The sequence below is a fragment of the Bombyx mori genome, chromosome 25, assembly GCF_030269925.1.
Source record: "Bombyx mori chromosome 25, ASM3026992v2".
In the NCBI taxonomy this organism is placed as follows: Eukaryota; Metazoa; Arthropoda; class Insecta; order Lepidoptera; family Bombycidae; genus Bombyx; species Bombyx mori.
Genome location: NC_085131.1, coordinates 9,394,216 through 9,421,251, shown reverse-complemented (window position 1 = coordinate 9,421,251; position 27,036 = coordinate 9,394,216). Strand labels below are relative to the sequence as shown.

Below are 27,036 nucleotides of genomic sequence, written 5' to 3'. Positions count from 1 at the left end.
TATTTAGGCTCACGACCGTCATGTTACGAATCGTTGATTGTAATTGACGAAATAATTTCCGAGCTGGAACACATTGCTAATTGGCAGTATTGATTATGACTAACTTCTTCAAAATTCTTCAAAGTAATACACTTAAAATGGTGTTGGTAAAGAATTTATCTTGGCGAATAATACAATCAGAGTGCAATCTAGGTTTTATAGAGTAAACAGAAACAGACAATAGTCAAGGCTAAAAAAGATAAATGACTTTTTCATTCACCTAACGTCATTGTATGTTTTGACGCTTCATCGTATAGGGAAATTCATCAAAGTCTATTTACAGCTACTGCTATAAAATGCTCTTGGAATAAACATAATGAGTAATGAAATATCATCAGTTGACCATCCGATTTGCTCTTCATCAGTTAAAAATAAGAAACATACATCCTCTATGGATCGTTCTTCATCGGTGAATTCCTACGAAGTCTTCAGAAACAACACGACAGCCGTGGAAGTAACTGTCAAGGAAATCGCGAATAAAAAAAACGATCAGACCGGCAGCACGGTTAAAAGCCTTCACGAAGAAATGAACAAAATCAAGAGCGAATTAAACAAAGCGAACGATTCAATCGGTAAAATGAGAGAGAGCTTCAGCGTTATCGTTTGTGAAATGAAGAAACAGCTAGATTTATCGAACAAGAGAGAATTTGATTTGCAAACCAAATATTTGAATGCTTTGTTCGATAAAGAAAAAATGGTAGCATTGCTCGAATCCAAAACTAAACTCGTGCAAAAATTGAAAAACGAACTTAACGTAATGAAACGCGTATTGAAATTTGTAATTAAAGGTATTCAAAATGTACCCGAATTTCCTGAAAGCTGTACGTGCGAATTAGATTTTAGTGAGCTCGACGATGATTTTAAGAAAGACATTAATGTTTCTAAAGAACTTAATGATTCTCGTCTTCTACATCAAACTAAATCATTTGATACATAGAAATAGCGCAGAGGAGACACATTACGCAACAAAAAAAACTAAGTCTTTATTAATAGCCAAAATGTTCATAAAGTTGCAGTTCATAAAATGCAGCTGATTGATAATAATTTAAATGGAAATAAATTGACTACTGTCGGTTTGTTGTTTTGCGAACAAGGAATGAAACAAAAAAAATCCGTAAAGCTAAACAGCATTCGATCCAACCAGTAGCTTTAGCTTATTGCAATGTAGTGATATCGATGGAAGCATTCGTGGCATGCAGCGGGCCCGGGCGGTGCATATCCGAGTAACCGGGTCAGGCTGTGACCGGGTCATGCGGTCAGAGCCGAGCCGGGTCTCTGATCGGTCACCAGGTCGTCACGGAAGGCACGCCCGGTTGTGATAATAACTCGAGCTTCGACTCCTATCAAATTTTACGAGTTGAGAGTACTTTTAATGTGGAATATATAGAGAGCAGAACTATTTAGTAGCCAACGAATTTTTATTGATTATTTAGTTCCTAAAAACAACGAAAGATATTTTAAAATATTCTAAGCTCTGTCTCCGTGGTCAATGCAAGCTATTTAATTAACAAAAATGATGTGAGCTGTGTAAAGTTATTAAATTAATTACTGCAACCTTTCCCTAAGCAGTAAGTTAATTTGTAGTTTCGACAACGAATAACTGCAAAATAAATAAATAAAAACAATTAGTCCGTGAACACATCGGTTACTATATCAATTCATTTTGTTACTATTTATAAGTCTCAAGCTGCTAAGTCAGCTTTTGTTTTAAATTATTTATTTATATACAACGTTATGGGGTAATCAATTGCAATCAATTCATTAAGAATTTTCTAACAATCTAACATTATAAACAAATAGTATTACAATATTTGATACAGCGCATTCAAAATGTTTTATTAAATTTCAAATTATTACAGTTCTGACATCGTTTATGTCTATTATTTAAAATCGCCTATTTTGAATCTCCATCGTGCGAAGAACGCAAAAAACGGAATACAAGAAGCACTTAATAAAACGCTTAAATATGTATTTTAGAACGAACCAAAATATGTTCATTTCGTTATCAGCCTTTTTGCATTTTTCAGCAGGTCACAGCACGAGAATTCAGCCCCTTATATAGCTAATACAGTTCCATTCGTCCTGAAGCCGAATACCGGTACCGATCTGTGCCGATTCCAGCCGAAGTCTCCCGACGATTCCCTCCCGTTGGAGCAGTTGCTACACAACCTCTGCTGCCTCCGCTCGCTTTCATCCGCCCCAGTCACTTGCACTTGTGATTAACTTTTAAAACAAATTGGTGGCGTGATCGTTTCTTTTATTTGCCTTCAAATTTTCGGGGACTGAGTTACGTGAAATTTTCGTGCGCATTCTGAAGATGGGTTCAGTTGAAACAACCGCCAGACGAAGACTGTAGGCAGTGCAGGTTCGTACCTAAATCTAGACACGTTTGTTTAACTTCGATGCTGGAATTTTGGAGAATATTGACTTTCAGCTGTTTCAGAGACCACTCGAGCACGAACGAACGGGATTATAGCTAAATCCACGATTTTTTATATTCACGTATATTTTTGTTTTTGCGTAGAACTTAATGGTAATCCCGCTCATTAAATAGGTGAGTAATCATAATTTAGAGTGGTTATATTAGTGATTTTTAATTGATTAGGGTAATTTTTTAGACAGATTATTTTATAATAATTCGTGGATTAAAAAAAGTTGCTTAACAAATTTAAAGATGTATGTAAAATGCGTATAAAATTGTAAATTAATATTTTATTTAGGAGAATCACATACTTTTAACTCTTTGTTTTATTCTTTTGTTTTTGTTGTTTTTTTATTGCTATGTTTTTTTTATTGACCGCTTGAAGATTATTTTCAATATTCGAAGCCAAAATCAATATTTAAAAATATGGATACTTATACTTAGAATATAGATACTTAAATAATATTTTCAAAATGATATAATAATATGCTGTACTACATAGGTTTTTTGTGACGATGAAATTCAAATATTATTATTTAGCCAGCCGTTAAAATTCAAATTTAAAGAAAAAAGAACTAACTGGGAAATCATAATCGACACTAGTTTTTAAAATTATGGGATATAAAAAAAAAACTTTTTTTTTTTTCAGTATATTTCTTAGAATCACTCCGGAACTTAACGCCATGAAAAATTCAGGGCCAGTTCTGGAAATTACGAAAATTAGAGCTTAAATTTTCTTTCTTTTGCTTAACGATCATTTATCTTCGAGTTACACAGCCTGTTCAAAAACAACGAGAATTTTGTTTTTATTTTATGTCCCTTAATTTTTAGAGACCAGCGTTATTATGATTTGCATAAATTTAATGAAGTACTATATACATTTTCGTGTAACTGTACCATCGGGTTTTAACAGATAATTTTAGTTAAATAATTGACTTTGGCTAATAGAACGACAATAACTTAGAAAGCCATCCTTTAGTCACATTTAGATACCCATGGCTAGAAATAGGGTGGTGTTAGCAAAACAAAACCACGAAATCTTCCTAAAAATTAGGTACATAGCAAGGTTTAACTAACAGTTTTCAAAATGAATGAATAAAAAATGTAATTCATAGCCAAATTGCAAACCACGATTCTGACGTAAATTTTCGATGTTTAGGAGAAAGTTGAAGATGTTCAGTGAAGGATGGTTTTACAACTTTTTATTTATTGCTTCGATGGGTGGCCGAGCTCACCGTCGACCTGATGTCAAGTGGTTACCGGAGCCCATAGACATCTACAACGTAATTGCCGCCACCTACCTTGAGATATGAGTTCTAAGGTCTGAGTATAATTACAACGGCTGCCCCATCCTTCAAACCGGAACGCATTACTGCTTCCCGGCAGAAGTAGGCAGGGTGGTGGTACCTACCCGTGCGGACTTACAACAAGTCATACATGATCTCGCCGTGTCACAGTAATCTAGGTTAACTGTGACACGGCGAGATGGCCGGTATATGGAATGCCTCGTCGAGCAAAGAAGGGAGGACGGTACAAGAGCGCACGGGAGGTCGCCAATGTGACTGAACACATTCCTCCGCATCTCCTCTACGAGGTCCCTAAAATGAGTGCAGCAAGATGGCGTTACGTAGGCCGAGATGGCCCTTCAACAATCACAACCAAGTCAAGAGTGTCAGTTGTCAAAAGTGATGCTATGGAGAAGGGAACCATGATACCGTCTGTCTCTTTATAGCAGCAGAAAAATATACTATGTAACTTGTCAATTATATTTATAAACTAGCGACCCGCCCGCGCGCCCTCGCTTCGCTTTGGAAACATTAAATTTTATTATTGATAGTTGAGTCCCGCGATGTAACCCGCGGTTATTTTCTTAACTTAAAGTAGCCTACGTTACTCTATATCATCAGCTACCTATCAGTGAAAGTCCCGTCAAAATCGGTCCAGCCGTTCCAGAGATTAGTCGGAACAAACAGACAGACAGACAGACAAAAATTGTAAAAAATGTTATTTTGGTGTATGTACCGTATATATATTCATATGCATGTAGTATAAAGCGGTTATTTCAATATTAAAAACAGACACACCAATTTTATTTATATGTATAGATAATAGTGCTGGGAACATAGACGTCACCATGAATCGTCATTCCGAGTAATTAATTAAAATCGATCACCCAATGCCAAATGAAATATCACAATAGTTAGCTGTTAATGAATTCGATTCTGAGGATTCGTTACAAGAAACTGTTTGAAACTGTTTAATGTGTATGACTGTTTACATATAATTATTTCTACTTACAAACATTCACTTGTAAATGTTTTTTTCTCGTAAACTAGATAGAAAAAAAACTTTGGAATATCGAAAAAGACTTACAAGTTTATGAATGTTTTATGAAAAAATATTCGTTTTTCATCTTTGAAATGTTTTGGCAATTATAATTTTAGTTTAGTGGGGCTTTATGCGGAATCGGGCCCCGTCTTTTGCCGCATTCAGCTTCCACTGTGTACATACAGCTCTTGTATTTTCGGGGACGATTTCATACTCGTAGTCTTAATTTCGAAAAATCTCTGTTTATCATGCAGTCGGTGAGTTGGTTTCAAGAAATTAGAGTCTGCCAAGCCGTCATGCCTATTGTGCTGCAAAGAATGTGTGGGTTGGTTTCCACCTAAGAGGGCGAGATTGGCTTTGTTATGTCGATGGGCTCTGATAACATAAAACTCAACACCGTCTTGACCTAGGACTCGTTTGCCAATAGATTTCAAAACCATCCTAAGATTTAATATACACGCAACCAATATTTTGTAAAAAAAAATTTTCTTTTACTACAAAATGCTAGTTAGAAGTTTTGTTGAATTAATTTAGAAAAACATGAGACTAATGTGTGGAGATTTTCCGCGAGTTCTTTTGCCCTCAAATTTCTCTTGCACCACCAACCGCTCAATGAGACCAAGCAGTAAAGTTTTATTTTGCGTAAAAAAAAACCAATTCAAGTTCCGCTTAAGCTTATGCCTCGTAGCTGTTGCTACGCTGCTACAGTAGCGCTACGCAAGCCCTGCGATCCGTAGCGCTATCACAGTCAAATCGGGTAGAAACCATAGGGATGATAAAATATACGGGCCTATTACACCCAGACCAGGAGAAATAAATGTTAAGTCTTTCCTTTTTGCCTCTTGTTTTTACATATAAATTTATTATTATGTAAATGTTGTCTCACTCGCAGATCGTATCGATTGTATATGATCATTGCATATGAATAAAAAAAATTGTTCCCTTGGAAGGCAGGCGATTTCTTACGCCTTCCTCATGTTGAGTCCGTCATTTAAACCATCTGTAAGCCCTTAAATTACTTATGAAAAAATCAGGTAGTTCTAGAATTGGAAGATACGTGGCAGCGGATTGAAATCTTGCTTTGCAGGTGTTAAATGATATAAAAACTCTTCAAAACAATACAGAGCATAAACGTAATAGTTTTCGTCATTTTCGTAATTATGAATTAAAAACTGCTGTCATGAACGAAAAATGATTTTCCATACAAAATCGTCCGGAAGATAAGGGTTTTTATCTTGACTCTCGTATTTGTAGTTAATGTTTATGCTATTATATGTATAAGATAGATTTATTCTATTCCACATACAAATATATCTATCGAACTATATATGTAAATCTATCAGTCATCATCTACAATTTACTTCAAAATATAAATAAATCTAAAATCTTAATAAAAGTAAAAATTCAGTAAATGATTGTGCCAATTCAGTCATCTTCATGAATGAACTAGTGGCCCACCCCGGCTTCGCTTGGGAAGTAGCGCACGCGATGTAAAGAATTTTAGGTATTTTTTTTACATATTGGGTTACATTATTGAAGTTTCAGTAAGGATCCTTAATTTTTTTGAAAATATAATAAATATAGCCTATGTCACCCGGGGATAGCGTAGCTTTCTAACAGTGAAAGAATTTTTTAAATCGGTTCAGTAGCTTCGGAGCCTATTCAATACAAACAAACAAACAAATCTTTCCTCTTTATAATATTATTAGTATTAGTATTAGTATAGACATGTCTTTTAATTTCATTACAGTAACTACTTGAAATAATATGCATACTGTATAAGTTCTTAATTCATACCTCTTATACTCAAGAGAAATAAAGGTCTTTAAAGCGCGCTTAGAATCTAGCAAAGTAGAATTGATTTATGTCTGCCCTTGACGTTTATTTATCTGCGAATTCTTGTTTATAAATCTGAATTATTACAAGTTTCTATGATTTTCATAGGAGTTTGTCGCTCGATGTTGTCATTTAGCACAATTAATGTTTCCTATTTCCATTCGTCTTTATAAAACTTAATCTTTTTGCCAATGTTATTTCTCGCGATGATTGACGATTTGTTTTGAACATCAATAACAGACGTGAGACCTTGTTTGTTGTTGTTCGACGTATACATATTGTATAATATATACATATTGGCAGATGTAAATACTCTCGTCGATGTCGCAGCATTAGAATCTCAACACAAACAACTTTAACAGGTGACTGTATCTATACACATTACGGCGTAATATTACTCAAAAATTTGAATCTGCGCTCAAAATAGTGACGAAATTATAATTAATATATTGGTTATATATAGGTTTTTAATGAATATATAGATCAATGCGCTCTTCTTATCTATATATTAAACTCTCGTGTTGCGGTGCTAGTTGCCAAACTCCTCCGAAATATCTCAACCGATTCTCATGAAATTTTGTGTGCATATCGGGCAGGGCTGGGAATCATTTATTTTTAATACTCCTAAATGTTAAGGGTGGTCCACCCAAAAAAAATATAACCTATAAATAATTTATATAGCAAAAAAACGTTTGCCGGGTCAGCTAGTAGTTACATAAAAGGATGAAACAAACCTTTTCTGCGGTCACGTTACATGTTGATTCTCTTACTAAAATTGATACTGATCCGCCCGAACTTCTATCATGCCGCGTTCCATTCGCCAATAGTAAATATATTTTATTTAAATAATTTATAAACGAACGGAAATGATATATGGTCATCTACCCTCAAACCGAAATATCCTTTACTGTGGGAACTAGATACATTAGAGATATAGTTTTAATACATATGTGGGATCGGAATGGAATTCTTTTTCAGAATAGAAATTAAGTTTGTTTGCTGCTACTTTTAAAATTTTAATCTCTTCTCCACATTTCACAATAATGTCAACATTTTGAGCGATGTTCAAAATTTTACTACATCTCTCAAAAGTCTGAAGCGTATTATGAACTTAGCTTAAAAATCATCCAAAAATATCTTTAACAACAAAGTAAGTTAGTAATAAAAACGTCGTGTATGTCATTCAGAATTTATTTTGTTTCATAAAACTTTCATATTACCGAATACATCAATATTATGAAGTATAGGGTAAGCATAGGATATTTTACACCTATATTCTACTTTCGTCGGGACCCACATTCAGTTACCGGTTGCGGTTATTAAAGGACTGTCCCGTAATGAATTAGCAAACGGATCCTCGTGAGGCTTTGACCGTGGACTTATCGTAGATTTTTTAATCGTGTTAATTAACTTTTCCCCGGTCGGGTCGAAATTTCTCATTAAGCTTTTTATGTTGGATTATTGTAAAAAAAGGCGAGGTCACCTACAGTACACAAAAGTACATCCCTCAATTTATGAATTAATTAAATTCGGGATACGTTTAATTTCCTTTTAGTTTCAGTACTGGAAGTTTAGTAGTATTAGAGTGGAATATCTAGTATTTCAAAAAAAATTCACTAGAATTATTTGAAAATTCCGAGCGCGTCTCACCCTTTAAGCCGGCGGTCCTTGTAAAACACTGACTATGACTTTATTACTTAACTTTGTTGTATCCATGATATTGCTACTCATGTAGTAAACCACTAATATATTTAAGTGGGTGCAGAAATTTTGTCATCGGTAATATTTTAGTTTGGATTGGATGCTATTGGATTTTGATGGTAATGTTATCGAGAGTACCCTTCATGACGAACTAAGGTGAAAAAAAAAAATGGAATTTAATCACATAACGTTTTTATTGTTTCAGATTTGCTTGAATACAGAATCAAAACAAAAAACTCAGAATGTTTTCCTTATGCAGACGATACAAAGACGAGCACGGTACGTTTAAAAATTACCTATTAGTAATAACGTAGATGTTAATAATATTTATTGATTATTTAGTTATAAAATCAAATAGTTAAATATAAAGTATAAATAAGTATAATAATTAAATAATAAAATAGTTCATAATATTTATTTCAAGAACAAGTCGTCGAGTGTTGGAAAATAGTACCTCCTCTAGAGACTGAGAAGCTTAGTGTCGTGTTTCTTATAAAGAAAAAAGATTAATGCCCGAAAAGCTCCTAAAGTGTTTGTACTCGAGAAATCCTTTAGATAAAAGATTACCTAAATTCATTTTCAGAATACTTTATGTTATTGTATTCCTGGCTAAATCTTCCTGGATAAATGACATTTTGTCATGTTAATATTTGAAATATCGATGCTTAATGAGTGAAGAGATGCGTGAGTCTGCAAAATATCCAACAAATAAACTATAACGGTAGCTATCATACAACACAAGATACTTTTACAACACAACACAAGATTTTATACTGGTGGTAGGACCTTTTGTGAGTCCGCATGGGTAGGTACCACCACCCCACCTATTTCTGCCATGAAGCAGTAATGCGTTTCGGTTTGAAGGGTGAGGTAGCCGTTGTAATTATACTGAGACCTTAGAACTCATATCTCAAGGTGGGTGGCGCATTTACGCTGTAAATGTCTATGGGCTCCCGTAACCACTTAACATCAGGTGGGCTGTGAGCTCAACCACCCAATTAAACAATAAAAAAAAATGCCTGAAACTTGTTTACGACATTTTCAAGTTAGGTTGGTATTTACGTATACAAGTTCCGTACAACGACATTCGGAGATCCTTTGTTGTATACCTCCACAAAACTAGTTACAAATGATTTATTTAAATATTACACATTTAAATAAGTTAAATACGAAAAAAAGCACTGAGGCTGTTTAGTCGCGAATATCATTGCTTAAATTTTCAGAATGGTAAAACTTCCAAAGCCTTAAAAGCAAGTGCAGTGTTATGATATTGTTATGAATTCATAACATTGGTACATTATATGGTACCACTGTTTAGGTATGTATGTATATGTTGGAGTTATGTACTGAACTTGAATCGCGTGCAACTACATCTATTGTTAATCAGACGGCATCATTTATAATCTGCACATTACTAGACAATATATGGCATATAAATAGCACCTCACAAAAAGTCTATGAGATCATCATATGTTCAAAAAGATTTCAATTCTCTGACGGCAGAAACGTGATCTTTTCAATATTAAATGACTTAATAAATAACGGAATAGTGTCAAATACTTTCAAAAAATAGATTTAAAGTATGACCTTTTAATTATGTTTAAATAATGTTATGAAAGAGCTTATTAATGTTTTAAATATATAGGGAGGAGAGAAATTAGGCGATTCCTAAAGGCCTGTGAAAAAGTTGTTTTTCATTAAGGTTTCTTTAAACGCAGCCACGTAAAACTTAGATTGCAGTGAAAACGTGCGCAAACCTTCTGTTACCATGTAAATATGAAGTTTTTGAAACTTAATAAATGTATAAAATAAATACGTAAAATACCTTAAAAATTTTCAGTTCACAATTCCTAAAAAAAAATTAAAATTTAAATGTCAATGTCAATTTAAAATACATTTAATTTCAGACAAACAGAAAACTTTTCGAATACGAATGAAAGTTTCAACTCTACGTTGCATTTATATTTTCAAGTACGACAAGGTTTTTAATGAAATACAATTGCGTAGTTAAACTTCGTTACACTAGAGTTCACTAGACGTTCGCTAACATTTTATTCGCTTATCTATCTTATTATTCAAATATCGCTTAAAGCATTATCGTTGTAATATAAACTAGACGATGACCGGTATTTTTTTTATATTTTATATGAAAAAGACACAAATAATATAAATAAACAATTCATTTTCTTGGTCTAACATTAAACCAAACACTCATTGGCTTCGGGTGGCTTAACAACGCCATCCGCTGAAATAGCATAATAGTATTATTATTCACCAATAGATGTCGGGAAGAGTCAATCGATAAAGTTGAAAATTGAAAACACGATTAAAACAACATTTTCTGAAAATAATTCGTAGCAAGATCGATTTATCGCCCCCGAAATCCCCTGTATACTCAATTTTATGAAAATCGTTGAAGCCGTTTCCGAGTTTCAGATTATATATATATTAATATACAAGAATTGCTCGTTTAAAGGTATAAGATATTTTTAATCTATATATTAATAACTATAATAATAACTGGGAACGAATCACGCACGGTCATCCGGTCTCAATTTAGTATTCCCTGGGTTATGTGTACCAGGGACTGATAAACATACTTAAACATATATACATATGTAAATAATAATAACCCAGACAAAGAGCAAACAAACCTGTTCACTACATTTTTTTTATTGCTTTGATGGTTCGACGAGCTTACAGCCCACCTGGTGTTAAGTGGTTACTGGAGCCCATAGACATTTAGAACGTAAATGCGCCACCCACCATGAGATATAAGTTCTAAGATCTCAGTATAGTTACAACGGCTGCCTCACCCTTCAAATCGAAACGCATTACTGCTTCACGGCAGAAATAGGCAGGCGGACTCACAAGAGGTCCTGCCACCAGTAAAAACAATAATGTTTGGCCAATGTGTGAATTGAACCTACGACCCTCGATAAAGCAGTCAGGACCTCTAACTACTGTACCAGAGAGCCAGCCAAATTAACAGAACTATAAATTAACAGAGTTTCTCATTCCGAGGCTAAATCATTATGGCGACCATTGTTAAGAGCGAAACGCCTAAGAAGAATAAGCGAATAGAGTAACTAATACTACTTATAATACTAATAATACTAACTAACTAATAAAATAATACTACTATACTAATAATACTTTTACTGCAAATACAAAATATTCAAGCAAGCAAGTGCGTAGAGTGCAAGCTTGCCACGAGAGACTGAATGAGCTTTTTTACCCATTGATAACTCTGCAAGCTTTAGATTGCGGGTTTAGAAAATTTAAGTTTTATAATTTTAGCTATATTTAGTGATTTCTTTGTTATCATTGTTCGGATTTCCGTCGAAGCTTGTAGATCGTCGACTAATTTACGTTCCTAAAGAAAACCAATGTATTAAAATATCGTAAATCGTAATTAATTTTGGTTTATGTATTGAAGTGAAAACTTCTTTAGAATCGTTGTGATTTCAAACCGGATGCAACGGAAAAAACGACAGGTAAGAGACACAAATACAAAAATGTGTAGGATGAAGCCAGTAAAGAATGAGACAGAAATATACATACTATTTAATACAGCGCCATCTGTGAGATTTTTTAATACTAACGTGTGTATGAAAGCTCTTGTAGTGAATTTTAATTTAGGATTATACGTGAAATTAAAATATCAATTCACAGAGGGCGCTACCTTACAATTATTTACTAATGACAAAATTTTATATATACTTAAGACGTTTAGGATAATTGTATTTTAATTTTGGAAGGTTTCACTTCTACCACGTGTGAATTGCACACATTTTTTTTTAATTTTTTTATTATTACTGCAATATTATAGTTTTATTAATATTTTGGCTTCGAGAATGCTTTCCTTACATCACAAAAAGAAAGTAATACCATAGTGAATATCAACGAACAAGTCAATGAAGCAAATATTATGAAACAAACAAGATTAAAACCATTTTCAAATGGATTGTAATCAGTTGGAAAATTAATACAGCACTTATATCGGTTTTCTGGCATATTGTTTAAAAGAATTAAATGCGAGAATATCGAATTATTTTTTATAAATTTTAAACGAGATATTTAAAGTTTGCGTATACAATTGATAGAAAATACAATTGATGATTTATTACTTGTCAACATTACGGTACCTTAGGACTTTCTTTGATGCCAGTTACGTTTGTAATTAAAATCTGCAATTGCTCGTAAAATTATATTAAGTGAAGATGTATATTCATATTTTTATTGCACATCTATATTTTTGGCAATAACATCGAAGCTTCACAGAAAATATTTATAGCAACTTGAATGAAATTCATTCAATATATGAAACGTCGCAATATGATAAACAGAATAGCTTGCGAGTTCCTCCCCCGGGACGTTGGAATCCTACCGTATAAGTGACTTGTACCACTCTCGTTTATAAGCTCTTCCAAAGGGGCCTGTTTAATGTGAGAGATTTTCTTGTCACTTCGGTATTTTGGAAGATTTTTTTTTATATCTATACAAACGAATGTGCAACTGAGTATCTCAAATTTGCGTCTAATGACAAAGGTTTTTGCTCCATTTGTTGAGACATTTTAGTTAACCTATTCAAAGACATTGCCACATAAAATGTGTACGTTTGATTTTTTTCCTTAAATTATTTACATATACTCTACGCTAAATGGCAAATTATTTCATTTAAAATTATATCCTCTACATATGTGGATATTTAAAAAAAAATATCACATTTTCTGTATTTTTTATTTATTTATATTAAATTGTTTTCATATATAAAACAAACAATTCGCAAAAAAGAGCAAATTATATTTATGTTTCTGGTACTTTAAAAAAATTGTTTCTGAAGAGGTTAATTTCGTTTCTACGTCAGTTCGATACTATACGTTACAGGCCGCCTGTCCATTTATCTATCCACAATAACAACATCATTATCAACTAATTTGACCATCCCGCAAATTCACATCTTTTTCGCCGATCCCGGACCTTCCAAGTAAAATGATCGTAAAACAGTAAGCTTGATTAAATTACAAAATACGCCGTCTCCCTCTAATTCTATGCCGGATGAGAAGTGAACATTTTTATATACTGAACGAAATTTTTATCTTTGTAATTCAATTACGTCTTTATCTATTTAAGTTATACATCTTCTCACGGCACTTACGTTAATCTCTCGACTAATGATCACGGTTGGAATTAGTCGAGTAAATTGAAGCACCTTCCGCTCTGTAAGGACACCTTCATATACTTGTTAATTGAATTAACCTGGCCACATCGGTAACTATAATAAATGGTAAATTGGAGTAGAGTACACTATTAGTGAATTAAGCTAGCAATTTCTGCTCGGGATTAGGAGTGGGTAATATCGGTTTTGCCGCGTATCGAATCGTATCTATATATCGAGGATCAATATCGGATATTAAATCTATATATTTTCTGAATCTATATATTGATGAATGCTAGTAGATTTTCTCGATTCATGATATTTGAGATTTGAAACGATACGCTGATATAATATCGTAGTAGATATAGATTTAAGTCAACGTTATACGGTTGGTTTTCTGATATCAATTTATAATATGATCTTAAAGTAATAAAACAGAACATGAAAATAAAAATATCAAAAAAACTTTCCTTCATGCTTTTACCAGGCTTAGGACTGGCTACATTATTTTCAGTTTTTAGTATTTTGTGTCTTAATTTAAAATTACAAAATATACCAAAAGAGTGTAGATTTCAAAAGTTTAATACAAACACAAGAAATAAACTCAATTATTTGGATTCAACTAAAAATAGAAAAATGTGTACTTTAAAAATCAAACACAAAAAACTTTTAAGTATTTATAAACACTTGTCCAAAAATTCTAGTTCAAGGTCAAAGCGCGTGAAATTAAATTCAACGATGCAAATAGGCTATACTGCATTCAAGTTAGGGTCGAAAGTTGAAACTTCTTTCCTTAATTGTATCCTGCTGATACGCTAAGAATAATCTACAGACATATGGACTTAAATATAAGGTTTACAATTGTATGGATAATGCCTGTTTCTGTTTCATTCATCACATGATATCCCTATCGTGCGCTCACTCACTCTGGCCGATTCGATACGAACCAAACGAATATTGCTGATATTAACGAATCGGTACGATATGCCGATGCGCATCACATCGAGCAATATCGTGTATCGGCTGATATCGAAATATAGATTTCGATTCACGAATCGGTACGATATGGCGATGCATCACATCGAGCAATATCGTGTATCGGCTGATATCGATATATAGATTTCGTGCGGGGCGATATCGGATTCAACGATATTGCTACGATATATAGATATTGAATCTATATACGATTTATATCACCCACTCCTACTCGGGATCACTTTTAATGGCTAGAAACACTAATGTTGCATAAACTTAAATAACTCGTCGTAGGTACCATTTTAGTTATACTTAAATCTTTTCAAAGTGCTATCGTTATCGTAGCTCAGTTATAATAAGTATAAAATTTGATTACAATAATTATGTTATTGAAAAATCCCGTAATCCTTATATTCTTATATCCTTCTGATCTTAAGCGTCTACTGAAGCCCATAAAAATGTCGACATCCACGAGACATAAAGTACAAGACTGATCGAAAAATCGCCAGCACATCATCTTCTTTCATACCATATCAAATGACCAATTTGTTGTCAATCGTCTTCTTCTTATCCTACAATTAAAATTCACGACAATCACCATGCTTATCTATATATTAATACATGAGCAAAAACTTTGTACCCTTTTTACGAAAATTGTGCAGACGGAGGTGCATGAAGTTGCCCACACTTATAGAAAATAAAGAGGAGTGCACAATGCTAAAATTTTTAAAAAATCATGCATTAAAGATATATTAAATCAATAAAGAAAACATTACACGCACTACCATGTATTTAATACACACACGCATGCATATTGCATACTATTTATTTAATGTCAAACTTTTCTTATTGCATAGTCTATTATGGTCAAATTGAAAATAGATTAAATATTGTTTGTCTTTGTTAATATTTGTCTAAAGTGTAATCCTGGCGAAATCTGTGATTATAAAGGTATAATAAATAGTCTTTGACCAAAGAACCATAATAATGTTCAAACTTATAATTTCAATTAATTATAGTCGAATTTCGACTACTACGGGTCCACTAGTCATGTTAAATGAAGCAGTCGTGTATTGAGATATAAGAAAAACGACGGATGAATTTAATTCAGCGCAGAGAGGGACTGCTTAATCTAAAGGGATCTAAGTTTAGGCATAGTAAAAAGGGAATTAGGTGTCGGCACTGGAGTGAGCGAGAGGGCGTATACGGCCATTCATAAAACCGAACCCGATCGATATAAAAGCTCTCACCTAACGAGCTATGTACGTCGAATGCAATTACATTTACGAATCCGCTTTGCATTGCTCCGTTTTAGTATAAGAATGTTGTTACTGAAACAAAATACTCTATTTGTTCGAGTTCGGTACTTCAATTATGTCATCTCTATATCGTTTTGTTTATCCGTCGCGTAGGGATGGGCGTACGAAAGACAACGAAGCCATTTTTGATAAAATTCCTTTTTTTTTGGATCGAAGTTCCTTACGACAGGCTTGGTGGAGATGGGGATTTTGCTGCGCGACCGAACTGAAAAAAATGTGATAGTAAAAACCGTAAGAAAAAGTCCGTGGAATAAAGCCTTGTTTTCCGCACAGCGATATATCACCGCGCGATTTTTTTCTCGTAATTCTTTTTTTTTATTTTTTTATTTGGAACTTCTTTCCTATCCGGTGTCCCACGACACCACACATCTTTTATTTAATTAAACTTATTGTTTAAAGAAGAAAAGCAGGTACAAACTCCAATCGATAGAGTGAGCTTATTGATATCTTTATATTGAATTTGATCTTTAAAATGAAAGGAGGACCATGAAATGCTTTGTAATTAATGTAACCTTGATAAATACAAAAGTTTTATAGATTGATCACTTGCTTACTTTAATTGTCTGAATTTTTAATAACTGTATAGTTTTGCGTAGTTATGGATAACTTTGAATTTTTTTATGTGTATACAAATTCCAGGTCTATCTAGTATTAAGTGGTTACTGGAGCCGCTACTCACTACATGAATACCGCACCCAGCTTTACGAAGTAACGATTATATTGTAAAGGAAAATGTTAGGGCCTGTGCACACCACGTTTTTTAAACGCGCCGTCGACGCGTGTTTGTAGCGATACACATGCGCGTTAGCATCGCGTTTTTTATCGATGCAGACGACAACAAACCGCTCTGTAAAAAACGTGGTGTGCACAGGCCCTTAGTGTTTCGTAGCAGGAATGAACGCGTCGAACAGGACGGTGCAGCAAACAGTATGCCCTATAATTATTTTCCGCCATATTCTATTGTTGAAAGCCATTGTTGAAATCGTCGTTGCTTAAAGGATCCGTCCGATCTATTAGTGTCGAGCGATGCACCGGTGTTCGAGTTCGGTAGGCGGGTACCAATTTTTCTAATGAAATACTTACTTAACAAATGCTCACGATTGACTTCCACGGTGAAGGAATAACATCGTGTAATAAAAATCAAAATTATAATTTGTGTAATTACTGATGGTAGGACCTCTTGTGGGTCCGCACGCCTAAGTCCCACCACCCTGCCTATTTCTGCCGTGAAGCAGTAATGCGTTTCGGTTTGAACAGCCGTTGTAACTATACTGAGACCTTAGAACTCATATCTCAAGGTGGGTGGCGGCATTTACGTTGTAGATGTCTATGGGCTCTGATAACCACTTTACACTAGATGGGTTGTGAGCTCATCCATCCATATATGCCATAAAAAGTCAATATTTTTATTAATAGCTTCAAATCAAATCAAATCAAATCAAATCAAAAAATTTTTATTCAACATAAATGAAAATACATACTTGTTGAACGTCAAAAGAACTACCGCCAATTCACAAGAACTAGCCTCCGTCCTGAGAAGAATTGGCAAGAAACTCAGCGGGCATGTTTTTTTTTTTTTTTTTAATAAATTATTATTTATTAATTTTTTAATATTACATTATTTTTTTAAATATGAGTTTTTTACAATGAGTATTATAACGTAACAATTACTACAATATTGAAATGCCCGGAGCGAGCAACTCATTCCCACTTTGTGCAATCTTCTAGATAATCATTGACTTTATAGTAAGCTTTATTGCACAGATGTTCTTTAACAGTTTTCTTAAACCTATGTATATGTAGGTTCTGAACATCTTGTGGGATTTTGTTGTACAGGCGCACAGACAAACACCCGAATGAATTTCGTATCTTATGTAACCTACTCATCGGCACAACAAGCTTGTGTTTGTTCCTAGTATTTCTATTATGTATGTCCGACTTTTTAGGAAACTCCTCAATATGTTTACGAACATACATCAAATTTTCAAAAATGTACTGGGATGGCATAGTGAGAACTTTAATTTCTTTAAATTTCTCCCTCAGGGATTCCCTTGAGTGCATGTTATAAATAGCGCGTATAGCTCTTTTCTGCAGAATAAATATCGTTTCTACATCGGCCGCATTGCCCCATAGCAAAATGCCATAGGACATGACACTGTGGAAGTAACTAAAGTAAACTAAACGAGCCGTGTCCGCGTTTGTTAACATTCTAATTTTTTTTACTGCGTATGCTGCAGAGCTGAGCTTACTCGCCAATTTATGAATATGAGGTCCCCATTGCAGTTTGGAGTCCACTGTTATACCAAGAAATACGGTTGACTCAACAAGCTCCAATGATTCCTCAGAAACAATTACATCACTATCCACTTGTCTCACATTTAAAGATGGTTTAATACATTTTAAAGTAAATTTAATACATTTAGTTTTCTTACTATTCAATAATAGGTTATTGATACGGAACCAATGAACCACACACGAAATCGCATCATTCACTTCGTCATAGACTTGTAATTGTCGTTTAATTTTAAATAATAAAGATGTATCATCTGCGAATAATACGACCTCGTGTCGGGATTCAATAAAACTAGGTAAATCGTTTATATATATTAGAAATAAAAAAGGACCCAAAATGGAACCCTGAGGTACACCCATTTTCAACAAGGTACCTGAAGATCTATTACCTTTCACATCTACTGTTTGTATCCGTCCTGATAAATAGGAAGTAATAAGTTCCAATGCACCACCCCTAATACCATAGTGATGTAGTTTCCTCACCAATGTTTCATGTTCAACACAGTCAAATGCTTTGGATAAGTCACAGAAAATTCCAAGACAATCATGTGATTCCTCCCAAGATTTAAAAATATTTTTGACTAGATAAGCACCTGCATCAGTTGTAGAGCGACCCCTGGTAAACCCGAATTGTTTATTATGAAACAGGTTATTTGAATTAAAATGTTCTAAAAGTTGTGTCAAAATTATTTTTTCAAAGATTTTACTCAACGTAGGGAGTACTGAAATAGGTCTATAGTTAGAGGGGTCATCAGTACTACCAGATTTAAAAAGAGGAATCACTTTACTATGTTTCATTAAGTCAGGAAATACACCACACCTAATACAATCATTAAAAATACTAGCAAGATGAGGAGCAATAATGTCTATTACAGACTTCAAAACCTTTACTGATATTCCCCACAAGTCAGCTGTATTTTTTACATTAAGGCTATTAAAACTTTTTATTATATAGCTTGAATTAATTTCCTTAAATTTAAAAATTTCATTACATTTGCTGACATGTTTGTGCAATAATATTTCAGCTGCTGTGGGGGATGAATTTAGAGAAGTGGTAGTTGAAACTGGAATGTCAGAGAAAAACTTTTCAAAAGCATTAGCCACATCTTTATGACTAGTTACCAATTTATCATCTATTTTTAATGAGAATTCTTGGTGGCTATTTCTGACTTTTCCACTTTCTCTACCAATGATGTTCCAAGTCATCTTTATCTTGTCAGGGGCATTTTTTATTAAATCACTTAAATGTAAAGATTTTGCCGCTAAACAAACTTTTCTAAATACTTTTGAATAGTTCCTGACATATTGATGAAATGTTTCATCATTATTATAGGCTTTTTCAGAGTACAGATCATATAACTTTTTTCTACTTTTGTACACTCCGGTGGTGGCCCACTCGCTGAACACTGTTTTGTTTTTTAATGTTACAGTTTTAGGAATAAATACATCAGCAAAGACCAAATTAATTCTCTCAAACATATTCTGGTATGACAAATTTGGGTTATGGTTATAAATAATTTCTGAATGTTCTTGCTTAATATTATTTCTAAACTTATCAATTCGTTTTTTATTAATAGGAACAATCACAAGAGTATTTTTATCTATAGAATTGATATTAGATTCAAAAGACACAAATTGTCCACTATGATCTGATGTTAACTGATTAATAATTTTTTTGTTAATCGGTGTTACATTTGTAAATATGTTATCTAAACATGTTGCCGATGTGGTCGTTGTCCTAGTAGGCTCTAAAAATAAGTTTGGGAGGTTATATGACTTTAACAGTGTTCTGAATCTAATAGTGGTATTTGTGTTTTCTAAATTCAATTGAATAGGTAACCAATGTTTATTACTTTCATATGGTTTTCAAATTTGTTGTTTGTTTTCAATTCATTTCGTATTTAATTAGAACGAATATCTCACGGTAGGATAAATTTAATTTAATGTTTGAATTATTTTCTCACTAAGCTAAATCCTCAGTTGAATTGAGATAGTTTATCCAATTATACACACACAACTTCAGATTCTACTTATTGTCGGGGACCACGCCGGGCAATGCACTCAATTTTGTAAACAATTCAGAGTCAACTAAGCGTTGTATTCCATCCAATCTGAGACTGCAATCAACTGGGTACATTGGCGCTAAAGTAGGGTTGACTTAATCTAGGATCGCGAAGACAAAATACTCTTAAACCACTCATTCAATGAATGGCTCCCAGTGGTTTATTTAAGCAGGAATTGTGTGTACTCGCATTACGTATAGATGTAGTGAGAAATTATTTTCCTTCGGGAAAACTCGGATCTTTATCGGAATACGATGACACCCGAACTGTCAACGAATGATCGTATTAAATGACTGACATTTTAACATCCATTAAGCCTATGTTATGGACATACTTCAGTGGTTATGGAACACTTCATGTTATGGAACTTATTGTTTAGTGTCAAATATCAAAATGAATAATATCATTGTACTGAAGCTATTTGAGAGAGCACGATAAATACGAACTTTTCCGAAAAATTACCAAGGAAAATCTTTTCTCACTATATCTAGTCTTTAAATAGCATTATTATTCTGTGGCCAGTCCAAATTAAATGTGACGTCAGTACACGTGACTGATAGCTTCGTGAGAAATCCATTGCGTTTTATTATTTTTATTTTCATTACAGTTTGCCATTTAGAGTATTAACATATATGAGGTAAAAGACAATGCAACGTGTTTTGGATTTTAAAATGAAAACCAAGTTCAAATTTTTTAATTCGCATAGATCTATTCGAAATATCTAATCTTTTGACAACAATTTCATATTATATTTAAAGCTTTAATTGACTGGAATTGTGAGGATAGTTGTACTACAATTGAGTAGTAAAAATAGCACTCAAGCTTCCAAGAAAATAAACCACTATATTTTTGAATTACAAAAAGGCCATATCACAAAGTACATTAATCATTTTAAACCATAGTTCTAACGAAATTAAGAAATTTCAAAAATTCAGTCTAGAAAATGGAGATTGCTTCACACCCATATCATGCACGCATTTAAAAATAACGTGAACAGTATTCACTAGGGGCGCACACTTGTCAGACTGTTAGCAGTGTATTGACATCGTTAATAAGACGGGTGATGATGCCATTAAACTTTCTGCCAGTTTATCAGCTATAAAAATAAGGCCTTAATATTCTTGTTGTTTCGTTAACGAAATTTGATTATGTTTTAAAACTCTAGACGTATTTTTTTTGTTTCCATTATTTTCCTTTTTTTTAACGCTGGGGAATCCATTTTGGATTCCGGCGCCGCGGCGTTAGAGAAGAAAGGGAGAAGAGGAAGATCGGGGTCCTCCTATTATTCCAATTCCTGTGGGGAGATTAGGCCTTGAGGAAGGCGCGCGAGGCACTGCACGGTGTCAGCCACGCAAGAGCTACCCCGCAAAACTGACTACCGACTAAACCCCATCGAGCCCCACCACCCCGACTCCACGAAACCCACCCAAACAACGAAAACTTGTGTTGTTAACTGATGCGATTGCACAGAATCTCTTTGTAGAAAAAATTGTACTTCGGGCAGTATTTGGTGAAGTAGCCTAATGATTGAAGAATACAAATGTTTTATTGAATTAAATCATTCTCTTAAAAATAGTAAAACTGTCTTTGACACTATTGTCCTATGAATAGAAGTTGGAACAATGATCGTTTTTGTTTCATTGAACGTCGGAAAATGTCTGGTAAGATTTCCGAGTCAGCGACAAGGCTAATTATAAGTATGACGGAATAAAAGGTAAACAGTGAATTAGTAGCTCTGTGGGCCTGAGATAGCGGCAAAACTCGGCGATTGCCTCTTTACCAAGCCTTTTGTCATGGAAATGAAATTCTCTTAAAGATTGCCATTTCAGGGGCTCCGCTGCTTTATACAAAAGCTTTTAAAGGTCTGTTTTGTGAAAAATATAATATTAAAATCCTACGGTTGGCTTGTAAATAATGCACTTATGAATAAGAAATTTTATGAACTTATTATGACTTTCAACATGAGTAAATGACTCTCCGGATGGTGACTGTTCATTGCTGCTTATGAACAGTTCTATAAACCGCTGCGTATCACTTAGGTCGCTTTTGAAGCCTCGTTAGAAGAAGAGCACATCATGGCGCTCGGCGGTAGCACTAACCGGTTCTTCCGATCCACTATTGAAAAAGACTACTGTCGTGGCGTGCAACTTCTTTGACAGGACATAAGACCTACAATGACTAGACATAGACACAGACTAAGACAGACACTTGACAAGAATTAAAAAAATAAAGAGAGAAATGGATCGAGGGCGTACGTGACTAGCGGCAGGCAGTAAATTTTTTGACTTCCTAAAAGACGGACACAAACGAGACGACAAGGAATGAATTGACCGTTCTCATCTTAATATATATAAATCACGTGTCACGTTGTTTGTCCGCGATAGACTCCTAAACTACTCAACCGATTTTAAATTAAATTTGCACATCGTGTGCAGTTTGATCCAACTTGAAAGATAGGATGGTTTTTATTTCGATTAATGGTCGCAATATTTATTAATTAACAATAAAATGATTTCTTAAGTTGATTTTTGTTGTTAATTGTAAGTTTCATAAGTCTAAAACAGATGGCGCCTTAAATCAGTTTTTACAAACTTTTGTAATACTGTCTGACATTAATATCTCATAGATGCCACTGTGTTAAAAATACCAAAGTCTCACATAAGCTACAATTTAATGCCATAAGCACCACGTGTTGCTGAGGCTAAAGTATTAGTGAAATTTATTTCGTAGTAAACGCAATACAGTGAAATCCAATTGTTCTTACTTTGTCAATTTTTGGTATTAGCATAGCCGGCCGCGTGTTATTTAGAAACAAAAACCTTAGCCACAGCAACGTGTGACCGGGTCTGCTAGTATGTATATAAAATAGACGACAAAAGAACGAACCGACCGTTTAAGTGGTACTATTATTATTGTAAAATTTTAAACAATCGAAGGAAAATAACATTAAAATAATCTTCTATTCCTTGTTTTAAGTCCAGTAAATAAATTGAAATTCTAAAAATTTACTCTTGAAACCATATAGTTTTTTTTAAATGTGTTATGATGATCGAAAATCCTAATTTCCAATTGGATTAACATTAAAAAAAAACGTTATTTATCCCTTACATGGATGGTATATAGCATCGTTATTTTTTTTCTCTCACGAAAGTCTCCAATCGGATTACACAAGTCGGAAAGTTTCCAGCCTTCAGTTCTCGTCGTAAACAAGATAATTCTGAGATCAATTCGAAACCGGAGGCCACAAATCACGGGGAGTACCTCATAGATATTTATCACATGGCTTTTATCTGTGACCTCGTACGGGCTTACTGTCAATGATAAAACCGCGTGGATTTGAGATTCTGCCACACACACAACAGGAGTGTTGAAACGGCCTTCGGGCAGTATTTCGATAATGAAGACACGTTTCTTATAGATATTAAATTAAAATTATATAATATATAATAACAATTTTTTTCTGTTTAATGTATAAGTTCAATTAAAAAAGCTCTGAGTTTCTTGGTGAGTTTTCTCAGTGGAGAAACTGAAATTCGAATCGATTATAAAGTCATTATGGACCATTTTAAAGTCCACTAGAATAAGATTTGATTTGTCCTTCTTTTCCTACCGCTGGTAGCTTAAGGGGTTATTTAACCTACGCACCGATGGTTAGGTGACTTTACGGCCTCAACTTGAGGGAGTTTACAAGTCCTAGCAAGAGCAGTACTTCGCAGAATCTACCACCGGATCGGAAGAGCGACCCACCGAGAAGTTCCGGCGAGAAACTCAGTAGGTTTTGTTTATGGGAGATTTGACTGATAGACGAAGGAATATATGATTTATAATCGATCAATAATAATTACATCTTATTTGGTTTTGGTCTAGATGAATCGCGTGAATAGCGTAAAACGTGTTCGCGACCATTTCCCCTTAGGTATGTAGGAACATAGCTGTGATATAAAAACAAACACGCATGACCGAGTGGAAAGACAAAATGAAATAAGTTGAGAATATTATTATTATTATTATTTATAAGACATGAAACACACTTAACTTTAAAAAAAGATATCGTTTTTTTAAAACACAGCAATTGTTAAAAAATACATACAGGTACGCAAAAATATATCTAATGAACAATAGAAAAGGTTGGATTTTCTTCAAGAACTGTTCGAATATCAGATATCCATTATAAATGTAAAATGGCTCCTTGTATCTTTAATCGTTCAATGCCACTCAAAACGATTTCATTCAGATGTGTTTGAAGTCTAACTCAATCGATTCTTTAATAATAAAACTATTGATTTTAAACGATGTGGAATCTCAATTCATTGTAGAAAACTTAATATATTAATAAGGAATATAATATACATCTAATAGAAGATCAGAGAAAATGCATCGAGCGAACCGTAGCAATCAGCACAAAAATTATGTTTGGCGACAACAATTTTTATGGGCCATGGGTCGTATCTTCTCACTTGTATCTCCTCCTCGTCGAGCCCCGTCCGAGGCAGACCAGTCAGGTACATCACTGATCAGAAGTTGTAAAGAAGCCATCAATGAACAACAGAATACTCGTATATAATTTTTTTTTAATAAAATCACGTTTACAAATTTGTGACAAATTAATAGAAAACAACAAAGGATTACAAGAACACCGCGATCATAATATTGAAATCAAGACACAGAAGAATTATAAGCAAAATGATGACAGAGGGTTTGGACAGTAAAATTTCCAAAAAAAAAACCATGAAGGTTCGTATTGATAAATTACCGTTCCTACATTTCACTGCGATAATAAAACAAAATACCACGCGATCATAAAAATCCTTCTAATCGTGAAATGAAACCGATTCGACTATGAGAACTACGGTCCCCCATCTTTCCTTTTATTCCGATTCTGGGTAAATATATATTAGCATAAAACCAATATCGAGATTCGAGTCGTTTCTGCGACACCTGCTCTGCAATTTTATAAAAATACCTACCCCGCTCCGTCTGCCAGATTTACCGGCGCTGCCTTCAGAATATTATGAATGAACGCTTGAGATTTTAAAATCACTTTTTATTGTTATTTTCTAAAGAGACGGCTTCATCGTGTATAGCTGCAGGGCCCTAAAACTGCGATACTTTAAGACAAATCTTTTTTTGTATGAACACTATCGATATCTTGCAGCGGATGCCCCTTAAGACATTTAATTATTCTGTAAACTAAACACAGAAAATAAAAAAATAATAAATCATACAAGTCTTTATTTGTTATAGACAATTTTATCAATTAGTGGTTTCTGAAAATTTTATCAATTTGTGGTTTCCGAAAATTCAAAAATCCTTCATTAAAAATAAAATATAGGATAGGTAATAATCGAAGCGAAGCCATGTATGTAGTGGCCGACGCCCGTAGACATTTTTGTTGAGTGCTTGAGTTGCTTATCTATAACTAATTTATGTGTATTATCTATGCATAGCTGCAATGAGCTAGCTGCGTGTATGTACTAATTCTCCACAGTTTCCTATTAATATCATTACAATTAAAGTAATTTAATTATTATTTTAACTAAAAAGTACTAAGAATATTTTGTATTTTCCTAAATGAATTCCCATCTATAAGTTAACATGTTACAGGTCTTATGAAGAAAACAATTTTACAGACGCATAATGTTAGTATTTTATAAATATAAGCATTCTATTCCTTTAATAAATAAGGGTAGAACAAACTCCATATCGAGTATAATCACTAATTTAAAAATAAGTGAACACGAAACGGGAAAATACCAAACAACGTCATGCGAAGTGATAAACAACCACATTGATTTTGTCTGGTTTGTATACACGGTATATAATATACTAATACACTGAGTTCTCGCCGGGTCTTCGCAGTTTAAAGGCCTGAGCTTTTTAGTTTGGGTAACTAATTATTCATAACACAACGAACTATCAAAATTTTACTGATTGCGTTGTTATTTTCATGTCCATAAACAGTGTTATTATTTGCCAAATGCCCGCTGGTAGGCAGCGGCTTAGTTAGCGGTAGGCAGCGGCTTGGCTCTGCCCCTGGCATTGCTGAAGTCCATGGGCGACAGTAACCACTCACCATCAGGTGGGCCGTATTCTCTTCTGCCTACAAGGGCAATAAAAAAAAAACGAATTTTCACCTTAAACGAGTTCTCGAATATTATATCTTTTTATTTATATTAATTAATAAAAGATACGGGTAACTACTGATGTTTGCACAGCTTTATATATTTTTATAGCTGAATACTTTACTTTTTATAAATAAAAATGGCCTCCAAATCACTTATACTACACGTGACGTATAAAAAATGAAACGAACATACTCATGAAAAAATTACCCGTAATCCGTTTGAGGAAATCGGGTAATACAAAGTAATAAAATCCACGTGTTATAAGATAAACGACCTAAAGATTAGGCTTTCTTTTCATCGCGATGAAGGTCATTGAAATTTCACTGGGAATGTCGGAAAATTCGAATCAGCGACTCTAAACGATTTAATTGCATTTTTGTGCCTGATGAGATCTCTTATTATTTCTGAATGGAATTAGTCGGTTGTTACTCATTAATGAAGAAATGTAAAAGGATTTTTTTTAACAAAATGTGACGTTGTGTTTTTGTTTTGTGAAGGTTTTTATTGGTTTAATAGTAAGTTCAGCAAACTGTTAATAATATTAACTACTGATATGTAGTTATATTGGCTCAAAAAATAATAAATAATTTAACCGCATTATATAACAATCGTTTGAATTTTTTTAAATATGCTAATTTGTGAGCCAAACTCATGTCACTATTAAACGAATTCTTGGTCAGTGAAACTTTAGTATATTGAGTCCTTTTCTTTTTATAAAGCCTGTTACTAATTTTAATATTTGTTATACAGTGTGATGCTTTTACGTTTTACAACT

The 27,036-nt window shown here is 33.8% G+C and overlaps 2 protein-coding genes across 2 annotated transcripts in view; both read left to right on the top strand.

Annotated features, from left to right (window-relative positions):
• The first annotated feature begins 355 nt into the window (after window positions 1-355).
• LOC101741650 (uncharacterized) lies at window positions 356-1,910 on the top strand. The gene has a single exon (XM_004921756.5). It carries the CDS (start codon window positions 356-358, stop codon window positions 974-976), a length of 621 nt encoding a protein of 206 aa, XP_004921813.1. The 3' UTR covers window positions 977-1,910.
• Window positions 1,911-2,262: 352 nt separating this feature from the next.
• Window positions 2,263-27,036, top strand: part of LOC101741470 (uncharacterized) — a 104,415-nt gene continuing 79,641 nt past the window's right edge. Inside the window, exons 1-2 of the mRNA XM_021346995.3 lie at window positions 2,263-2,404; window positions 8,532-8,605. Of these exons, the coding sequence (XP_021202670.2) occupies window positions 8,569-8,605 (37 nt within the window). The 5' untranslated portion in view covers window positions 2,263-2,404; window positions 8,532-8,568. The remainder of the gene's footprint in view (window positions 2,405-8,531; window positions 8,606-27,036) is intronic.

Excerpts from the sequence above, each read along its gene's own strand:
- LOC101741650 (XM_004921756.5), top strand. The coding sequence starts at position 356 with ATGAGTAATGAAATATCATCAGTTGACCATCCGATTTGCTCTTCATCA.